At 45.8% G+C, this 10,919-nt stretch overlaps 1 protein-coding gene across 3 annotated transcripts in view; it reads left to right on the top strand.

Moving 5' to 3' along the window:
- The first annotated feature begins 753 nt into the window (after positions 1 to 753).
- Positions 754 to 10,919, top strand: part of dgki (diacylglycerol kinase, iota) — a 46,920-nt gene continuing 36,754 nt past the window's right edge. For all 3 annotated transcript variants that reach the window (XM_055905003.1, XM_055905004.1, XM_055905001.1), the window contains exon 1: positions 754 to 1,428. In XM_055905003.1, coding sequence (XP_055760978.1) covers positions 1,196 to 1,428 — 233 coding nt within the window. In that variant the 5' untranslated portion in view covers positions 754 to 1,195. The remainder of the gene's footprint in view (positions 1,429 to 10,919) is intronic.

Genomic DNA, 10,919 nt, shown 5'->3' with positions numbered 1-10,919 from the left:
CAATCCCATATTCTTGTGGCCTGTCCCCGGCTAGAGCGGTCTCTGAAATTGTCCCCGATTAGCCCTCGGATAGAAAAAAGCAACTCTGAAGTTAAATTGAGGCAGATATTTCAATAATCAAACGCTGTATCCAATCATATTTGCATGTAAAAAGGATGTCTATCCCTGTTCCAAACTCATTTGCTCCTACGGTTTCGCCGCAGACCTTGTATGAGAACGTTTGATCAGTGATACATTGTAACCGCTGCATGAACAACTACGCCCATGGCTAGAAAGTGCATCCAACAGCATAGCGTACCAAACTTGAGTGATTATAAAATTGCTAGATAGGCAAAGATTAATAAAAAAACTGTGGATGGGTAGTTGATTTCTGTGTTATAATTAACACAAGTGTTTCAAAGGACTATCGCAAAATGTTATAGTTTAGTATATGTGGTTCCATCCACGCCATTGTTTTTTTTTTTTTTTTTTTTTTTTTTTTGCACAGCTACACTGGTCATCTTAATTTTATATAGCAACTGTAGTCTAATTATCAACTCGATATTCATGACAATCACTGGATTAGGTTGCACTTCAAAATATATTGAATCATGCATTCCTGCTTCCATGGCTTAGATGAAATATATATATTTTTGAATACCTCAGTAGCCTATCTATTGCACTTTGTAATGAAGGACCCTGATTGACTGAGCAAATTATGGGCTGGTGCCACCAACAAAGTTCGTGTCACCAGTGACACCAGTGGGAAATGAGTTGGCTGTGCGCACGGTGCTGTGGACTGGTGTGGATGAAATGCCAGGGCCGAATTGTTGTCTCAGTCCACCCCTGCTCTGCCCTACTTTTACCATAGTGATGATACTGAGGCATGGTGAGGCGGTGCAGGAGTATCCCACAATGCCCTTGCCGGGGCCGGAGATGGATGATGCCTGCTGCAGCTCGTGAGCTTCTGTTGAGCTGACGCTTGTTGATGCCGCCGCAGCTCGTGCTACCATTTCCAGACCGTCAGCTCGCACTAGTCGTTCGCGATCACCAGCGCGTGCTTGACGGTGCGGTGAACACAGGTCCCCGCTGCTTTGGATACCTTCAACAACCGCGGCCATAAAAAGGACGGACACTGTCATCCAGCGATACCCACCGTATACCGTCTCTGTCTACCGGAGTAGCCAGGGAGAGGGGGTCCAGTGCCAGCCGCAGCATGAGCATGGACCCCCTGGCCAAGCCCTGCCCGTCCCAGGCGGAGCACAACCCCGGGACCTTCAGCGGCCGACTGACCGCGCTGGAAGCGGCCGGGGAGGACAGCGAGTCCGGCTGCGGGGAAGAGGAGGCCATGGGGGGCAGCGATACGTTCAATAGCCTCGTCGAGATGGAGGTGGAGACGCTGGAGGAGAAATTAAAGGGTCTGGCTTTTAGGAAACAGATTTCGTATAGGTGAGTCAACGGTAGAAGGCTAGCCTTCAGGAATAAGGGCTAGACGTAATTTGGATTAAAACGAGGATTTAGACAGCAGAGAGGAAAATGGGATGAGAGTACTGTAGATCATTCTCTTCCCATTTACATTCACTTGGGCTGTTGTTTGTTATTGACAAACATTGACAAAAACACAATCGAACAGACACACACACACATCTATATATATAGAGAGATATATATATTTTTCACGGCACACATATTTCCGACATAAGGTCCTCTGAAATACTGCATTATTATTATTATGGTAGACTATTACATGAATAAATTGTGTTAACTATCAGAGTAGGCTCTCTAACTGAACCAGCTTTAGCACACCGGCTTTCTGACCTAGTGTCCATAGTGTGTGTGCGCATTGTTGTATTTTCTGTGTCGTTTTTCTGTGTGTTGTCGTGTGTGGGAGGGGAGAGGGGGTTAGCTCTACTGATTTGCAGTGTGTTTGTGTGTGTTCTCTCGCCGTGATGTATGTATTCTCACGCCGTGTGTGTAGGGCAGGCTATTCTCCCGAATGCCAGCTCGGATCGCCTGCTGAGACAGGTAGCTTCTGTCATTGTGGAATTGGCTAATGACCAACGAAACCCAGAGGAAGCTATAGCTTTCGTTCTGACTCAGTGAGAGACGGAGCGTATGTGTGTGAGTGTGTCTGATCGTGCATAGCCCAGTGTGTCTGCCTGTATGTCTGCCTCTTATATTGGAAAACGGTCTGCGTTGGAGGTCAAATCAATACCGCCTAATGATTTGTTTGCCGTTTGGTTTGAGTGGAGAGATGTTAACATCTTTAGTCTGTCTGTCCGTCTGTCTTCTGGTTTGTAGTAGTCATAGTGAATGGATGCATCATGATTACATGCAGCTCCTGTGTCTGTTTGAAGTCCAAGCTCATGTGTGTGATTCAAAGAAACCTGAGAAATGATGCTGTTGAACATCAAACGCTCTAAGTGTGTGTGTGTGTGTGTGTGTGTGTGTGTGTGTGTGTGTGTGTGTGTGTGTGTGTGTGTGTGTGTGTGTGTGTGTGTGTGGTGTGTGTGTAAACAATGACTCCTTTCAGACCTGTAATAAGTATCCCCTTCACCAGTCTGTAACAGACAGACAGACAGACAGACAGACAGACAGACAGACAGACAGACAGACAGACAGAAAGAGAGACAGACAGACAGACAGACAGACAGACAGACAGACAGACAGACAGACAGAAAGAGAGACAGACAGACAGACAGACAGACAGACAGACAGACAGACAGACAGACAGACAGACAGATAGATAGATAGATAGTAAATAGAGAGAGTATACTGAGTGTGTTGTATCCCCACATTGACAGACAGACAGACAGACAGACAGACAGACAGACAGACAGACAGACAGACAGACAGACAGACAGGGAGCTGAGAGCTGACTCCTACTGGGTGAGTGGTCACACAGGACTGTGTTCCCAGAAAGCTCTCGGTCCTTTCATCTATTCTGAGACGTCTCTGTCTGCTACGCATAAAGAAACCGCCCTCAGACACCCAGCGTGTGTGTGTACAGTATATGTGTGTGTACAGTATGTGTGTGTGTGCAGTGGTGGAAAAAGTACCTAATTGTCATACCTGAGTAAAAGTAAAGATACCTTAATAGAAAATGACTCAAGTAAAAGTGAAAGTCACCCAGTATAATACTACTTGAGTAAAAGTATTTGGTTTAAATATAATTAAGTATCAAAAGTAAATGTATACGTAATAAAAAAGACCCTTATATTACGCAAACCAGACGGCCCCATTTTCTTGTTTTTAATTTATTTACGGATAGCCAGGGGCACAATCCAACACTCAGACATCATTTACCAAAAAAAGTGTGTTTAATGAGTCTGCCAGATCAGAGGCAGTAGGGATGACCAGGGATGTTCTCTTGGTAAGTGTGTGAATTGGACCATTTTCATCACCTGCTAAGCATTCAAAATGTAACAAGTACTTTTGGGTGTCAGGGAAAATGTATGGAGTAAAAAGTAAATAATTTTCTTTAGGAATGTAGTGAAGTTAAAGTACATTTAGTCAAAAATATAAATAGTAAAGTTAAGTACAGATACCCCAAAAACTGCTTATGTAGTACATTAAAGTATTTTTCCTTAAGTACTTTACACCACTGTGTGTGTGTGAGAGTGAATAGAGGATTGTGTCATGCACCTTTATGTGAAATACACTCGTCAACTGACTCTCACTGAATCTGACTCAATTTAACTTTGGTATCCGCCATAGAAACTCAGAAAATTAGTCCACCGTGTGTGTGTCTGTGAGTGAACGCGTATTCGCAAGTGTGCTTGCACATGTGTGTGTGTGTACGCATGTGTGCTCGTCTGCGTTGTATGTGGGGTAGCCTATCTCCCAGAGGAGGATGTTCAAAGCCTTTCTCCCTCATGTGGGATAAAATCATTTTTTATTTCATCTCCCAATTAGAGATGGTGTTGATCCCCAACCAGGAACAACAACAACAGCAAGAAGATTAACAACAGAGAGAAGCGGAACAAGATGCAATAACATCAACTCTGGTCTGGGCCCTGATCCACAAAGCGTCTCCGAGTAGGAGTGCTGTTCTAGGATCAGTTTAGCCTTTTAGATCATGATGAATACGATTATATGGACAGATCCTAGATCCAGCACACCTACTCTGTAGACGCTTTCTGGATTTGGTTCCCTGATCGCAGTTCCTGCCTGCAGTAACTGAAGGAAGCGTTGAACTGACCAGAACAGACAGACGCTGACAGCAAAATTGTTCCGGCCCAAATCCGGCCCAGAATTGGTCCAGGTCTGTTTGCCATATTTTAACCAGGTCTTTGCCATGAAAAGGCCACAACATTCATTACCCAGACTCAAATATTGGCGTAAAACTCCACAGGAGGCCTTCATGGGTTTAATCAGTTGTCACAGTGAGAGAGTAGAGCACTCAGCCTGGAACTTGGTCTCAGAACGAGACTTGTGCTTTTTTGAACAGCCGATCAGAGTCCTAATTGTGTCGTTCAGATGATACATTCTCTCATCTTCCCGACTGAAACCGGTGAACAGTTCAACATGCATATTAATGGATGTCCCTGACAAACTCCCTGCCTTTTCTTGTTTGGACAAAAGACCATCCCCCGTTTTCTCTTCTTCGTCCTCTCTCCTCCGTGACCCGGGAAACTGATGTGGTCGAGGAGTGTGTCAATTCATTAGTAGGCAAACGGAAGACGGCCCTCCCCTCTTTGATAGCCTCCTTTTTTTGCACAAGTGCATCCTACCGGGAAGAGTTTTGATATCTGCCGCAACCCCCTTTGAATCAGATGCTGCGTTGTCGGAGGAGAAAAGCACGGAACACATTTAAAAACAACACGCTACTTAACCTTTTATCTTGTAAAATGTCTTTGCTCAACTTACTTCATTTGTTTTGATCACTTTACACATCTATTTTGGGATCCGCCCCTGATGACGTCATCGGCCTGGCGACGCGCGAGTGGAGAAGGAGCTTCTCATTTCATACAAGTGCATTTTCGTCCACCTTCGTGCTCCACATCACCTCTCCTCGTTTACCTTTGACCTTTTTTTCAAAAGGTGGATGAGAGAGAACGGAGGAGAGAGGACGTAGCCTGCAGGCAGATCTGGGCCTACTGTACCTCAACAGCTTCATACTGTACATCAACTGAGCTGCCGACAAAACCTTATCCTTAACTGAAACAAGAACAAAGCGCCCTCCTGTGTTGCTAAAAAAATGTGGGGCTGGAGAAATGTAACCACTCTCAAATTCATAGGCATGGCTACGGATGCAAGGACTGACATCCATGACATCAAATGTGTAGTTTTAACCATGTTTTCAGGCTATACCGTGTTTGTTTACATTTACGTCGTTTACAAGCTTATATTTTGGGTCCTAATGGAGTACGACAGTTGAACTAAGCTCGTGAGGCCTTTATAGGTTATAGTGTTCAATAATGATGGGTACATATCATTCATTTAGAAGTCAAAAAATGGATATAGCAACTAAGGATTCTAGCTTTAACTTTCCACTGGGCCTGGTAGTGGTTGTCTATGGGAAATACAAGACAGAATGTTGTCATTATTCAAGGCTGACTTGGAGCTATACAACCTCTCTCTCTCTCTCTCTCTCTCTCTCTCTCTCTCTCTCTCTCTCTCTCTCTCTCTCTCTCTCTCTCTCTCTCTCTCTCTCTCTCTCTCTCTCTCTCGCTCTCCTTCTCTCTCTCTCTCTCTCTCTCTCTCTCTCTCTCTCTCTCTCTCTCTCTCTCTCTCTCTCTCTCTCTCTCTCGTCTCTCTCTCTTTCTCGTCTCTCTCTCTTTCTCGTCTCTCTCTCTGGGCTGTACAGCAGGGAGGAAGTACATCCCCTCCGTTTCCTGTCTAACTTATTCATGTGTCGCAGAGACAGCGTGCTGCTGACGCCATCGTTTTATACAGATGAATACATAATGATAACACACTGAACGGCTGTCTCTGCGGCAGAGAGAGGGCTTACAACTGTCTGCCTCTCTCTGGCCTGTTTCAATGATCCCCCTCGTCCCCTCCCTCCTTCTCTCCGTCTCTCTGTCTCTCTCTGTCTCTCTGTCTCTCTGTCTCTCTCTGTCTCTCTGTCTCTCTCTGCCTCTCTCTCTCTCTCTCTCTCTCTCTCTCTCTCTCTCTCTCTCTCTCTCTCTCTCTCTCTCTCTCTCTCTCTCTCTCTCTCTCTGTCCTTCTGTCCCTTCATTCGGTGACTTCTCGTGTATTTCTCAAGCAGGCAGAAGGCATAGGGAGCAACCAGACGGACAAGACAGACAAACAGGGGCTCAAAGATCAGGGCCCAGGGGATGACCTCGTTAAATAAACCCTTTGACTACAAAGGGAGAGGAGGAGTTGATCTCTGTGCTTTGGTTTGGTGCGAGGAGGTGGACAGCTGCTGGGTTTCTGGAGTTTTGGCAGCCTGTGAATGTGGCGAAGACATTGGAGCGGTGTGTGTCTGAGCCGCATGTGTGGGACGGTTGGGGGTTCTGTGTGTGTAGGGGTTTTAATCAGGACTCTGTGAATCGCACGCATGCATACACCCACGCAACACACACACACACACACACACACACTAGGGCAATATTAGTGTGACACAACCTCCTCCTTGTGGGTTGTAATACCCTGTCCTGGTTGTCTGACACTAAGATATGTGTGTGTGTGTGTGTGTGTGTGTGTGTGTGTGTATGCCAGGGTTTTATTTCATGGGAGCAGGTCTGTGGGGCAGGTCAGAAACACAAACCGTGTCTGATAATACGTGCGTAGGTAACCGTCAGTCTTAATCTGTGTGGTGAGGAGAGGAATGGGGGGATGTCTGTTTTAGGAGTAGAGGACAGATTATTCCTTTAAAAGGCCTCTCTGTCTCCTGGCATTTTCCAGAGAAGAGCAGCGCTGAGGTTGGAGCTGGCGGCTGGTGTTTTTCTCCCATAATGCAGTGTGATGAGGCATTAAGGGGATTGGATGTTCAGGCTGCGTGGAGTCAGTCTCTCCTTATTTGGTGTCTGACTGGCTGTAAGAGGCTTTTCCTGCTGCCTGGCTCCTGCCCCCCCCCCCCCTCACATCACCCAGCACCAGGCAGACCAGCCCTGCAGACCAGGCTGAGGGGCCCTACTATAGCCCCAAGCTTCAGTAGGATTCACTTAGCCCCAGAGTGGATGGCTGGACAGGAACAGGTGTGGTGTGTGCCTGTTAAACCTGCTGTTTTTCTGTCAGAGCTCTCTGCCTAGACAAATACATCCCCCCCCCCTCTCTCTCTCTCTCTCTCTCTCTGTGCTGTCTAGTCCATCTGGTGGTGACACAGACAGCCCCACTGAGCTGAGAGTGACTTCATCACTGTGACACTTCTGGCTGCGAGAGAAAGGGAGGCAGAGAGAGGAAAGGAGAGAGGGAGGCAGAGAGAGGAAAATCCTCTCAGATCCTCATCCTAGTGCATGATCTGCCAATGTGTCAGGGTTTATGTGTGAGCATTGTGTGTGTGTGTGTGTGTGTGTGTGTGTGTGTGTGTGTGTGTGTGTGTGTGTGTGTGTGTGTGTGTGTGTGTGTGTGTGTGTGTGAGCAAGCAAGCCAGGCATCAGCTCTGAATGGAGAGTCATCTCTCTGAGTGCTGAGGGACTAGCAGTGTTCTGTAATCCTACCAGTCACACACACACGCACGCACGCACGCACGCACACACACACACACAAAAAGCTGAATAAAATGCCTGTCTGTGGTTCTAGCATCCAGACAGGTGTGGGAGTTAATTGCGATAGTCTGATGCATGTACGCTTCACTCTATGACTTTTCTCCACACACACACACACACACACACACACACACACACACACACACACACACACACACACACACACACACACACACACACACACACACACACACACACACACACACACACACACACACACACACACACACACACACACACACACACACACACACACAATACACAGAACAGTTGTTTGGAGATGTCAGTAATTCTAGACCGTCCCTGGCTCTCCAGCTGTGGTGTGGTGGGTCGTGTGTGTGTTTACCCTGCTCTGTTCCAGCGTGGACTGATTGCTCTGGGTAGCAGAGGCTCATTTAGTAAATCATTGATTCTATTAGCCAGTGAGGAGATGAGAGTGAGACAGAAGCCAGGAGACACCACTCCCTCAGCAGCAAGCCTAACATCTGTCTAATCCTGTTCCAACGTTATTCCTACTCAACTCTAACCTTGTTATAACCGTTGCCTAACCCTATTACAATATTAATACAATCTAACTCTTGTTTAAACTGTGATACAATGTTGTTACGACCTCATTCTAACCCTATTTCAACATTATTCCAGCCGTTTTCCAGCCTCAGTTAACCTTGCTCAGTTTTCCCTTCAGTCCCACCTGGGTCAATGTTTTGTACCAGAAATAAAACTACAGTGACTTTGAATGAAAGAGGTAAATGCTGGTATTATATTGTGATGTGATGGTTCAGTCCTTTTCTTCTTCTGGTCGGTCTATTCTGAGCTCTTTCAAATACATGGAGAGCAGTGTGCTTCAGATACTTCCCCCACAGTACTGTACACACAGACACATTCACACGTGCACACAGGCACACACACACACACACTGGGTTATTACTGAGGTGTCACGACCCCGTGTGAAAGAGAGAACGCGGGAGAATGAGAGAAGAACAGAGAGAGAGAAATAGAGGGAGAACGAGAGAAGAACAGAGAGAGAGAACTAGAGGGAGAACGAGAGAAGAACGGAGAGAGAGAAATAGAGGGAGAACGAGAGAAGAACAGAGAGAGAGAAATAGAGGGAGAACGAGAGAGAGAAATAGAGGGAGAACGAGAGAAGAACAGAGAGAGAGAGAACTAGAGGGAGAACGAGAGAAGAACAGAGAGAGAGAAATAGAGGGAGAACGAGAGAAGAACGGAGAGAGAGAAATAGAGGGAGAACGAGAGAAGAACAGAGAGAGAGAAATAGAGGGAGAACGAGAGAAGAACAGAGAGAGAGAAATAGAGGGAGAACGAGAGAAGAACAGAGAGAGAAATAGAGGGAGAACGAGAGAAGAACAGAGAGAGAGAAATAGAGGGAGAACGAGAGAAGAACAGAGAGAGAGAAATAGAGGGAGAACGAGAGAAGAACAGAGAGAGAGAAATAGAGGGAGAACGAGAGAAGAACGGAGAGAGAGAAATAGAGGGAGAACGAGAGAAGAACAGAGAGAGAGAAATAGCGGGAGAGAGGATCCTCTGCCATGAGTGGGCACATTCACTCCCACAATTCTGGAACTGATGCCCATGCACACACACACACACACACACACACACTGAAACCAAACCACCCACTGACTCTCTCTCTCTTTCTCTCACACTCACTCACTCACTCACTCAGTCACTCAGTCACTCACTCAGTCACTCACTCACTCACTCAGTCACTCACTCAGTCACTCACTCACTCACTCAGTCACTCACTCAGTCACTCAGTTACTCACTCAGTCACTCAGTTACTCACTCAGTCACTCACTCACTCAGTCACTCAGTCACTCAGTCAGTCACTCACTCACTCAGTCAGTCTCTCTCTCTCTTTCTCTCTTTCTCTCTCTCTCTCTCTCTCTCTCTCTTTCTCTCTATTTCTCTCTCTCTCTCTTTCTCTCTTTCTGTCTCTTACACTCACTCAGTCTCTCTCTCCCTTTCTCTCTTTCTCTCACACTCACTCACTCAGTCTCTCTCTCTCTCTCTTTCTCTCAGTCACTCACTCAGTCTCTCTCTCTCTCTCTCTCTCTCTCTCTCTCTCTCTCTCTCTCTCTCTCTCTCTCTCTCTCTCTCTCTCTCTCTCTCTCTCTCTCTCTCTCTCTCTCTCTCTCTCTCTCTCTCTCTCTCTCTCTCTCTCTCTCAATTCAATTCAATTCAATTCAAGGGGCTTTATTGGCATGGGGAAACATGTGTTAACATTGCCAAAGCAAGTGAGGTAGAAGTTTCAAAAGAATAAAGACATTACAAATGTCATATTATGTATATATACAGTGTTGTAACAATGTACAAATGGTTAAAGTACACAAGGGAAAATAAATAAGCATAAATATGGGTTGTATTTACAATGGTGTTTGTTCTTCACTGGTTGCCCTTTTCTTGTGGCAACAGGTCACACATCTTACTGCTGTGATGCACACTGTGGAATTTCACCCAGTAGATATGGGAGTTTATCAATATTGGGTTTGTTTTCGAATTCTTTGTGGATCTGTGTAATCTGAGGGATATATGTCTCTCTAATATGGTCATACATTGGGCAGGAGGTTAGGAAGTGCAGCTCAGTTTCCACCTCATTTTGTGGACAGTGTGCACATAGCCTGTCTTCTCTTGAGAGCCATGTCTGCCTACTGAGGCCTTTCTCAATAACAAGGCTATGCTCACTGAGTCTGTACATAGTCAAAGCTTTCCTTAAGTTTGGGTCAGTCACAGTGGTCAGGTATTCTGCCACTGTGTACTCTCTGTTTAGGGCCAAATAGCATTCTAGTTTGCTCAGTTTTTTTGTTAATTCTTTCCAATGTGCCAAGTAATTATCTTTTTGTTTTCTCATGATTTGGTTGGGTTTAATTGTGTTGCTGTCCTGGGGCTCTGTGGGGTCTGTTTGTGTTTGTGAACAGAGCCCCAGGACCAGCTTGCTTAGGGGACTCTTCTCCAGGTTCATCTCTCTGTAGGTGATGGCTTTGTTATGGAAGGTTTGGGAATCGCTTCCTTTTAGGTGGTTGTAGAATTTAACGGCTCTTTTCTGGATTTGGATCATTAGCGGGTATCGGCCTAATTCTGCTCTGCATGCATTAATCGGTGTTCTACGTTGTACGCAAAGGATATTCAATTTGGTGTTTGTCCCATTTTGTGAAATCTTGGTTGGTGAGCAGACCCCAGACCTCACAACCATAAAGGACAATGGGTTCTATGACTGATTCAAGTATTTTTAGCCAGATCCTAATTGGTATGTTGAATTTTATG

This window comes from Salvelinus fontinalis, chromosome 39, assembly GCF_029448725.1.
Source record: "Salvelinus fontinalis isolate EN_2023a chromosome 39, ASM2944872v1, whole genome shotgun sequence".
NCBI classification, from domain to species: domain Eukaryota; kingdom Metazoa; phylum Chordata; class Actinopteri; order Salmoniformes; family Salmonidae; genus Salvelinus; species Salvelinus fontinalis.
The sequence above is the reverse complement of the archived record's forward strand: the minus strand, read 5'-3'. Positions and strand labels throughout refer to the sequence as shown.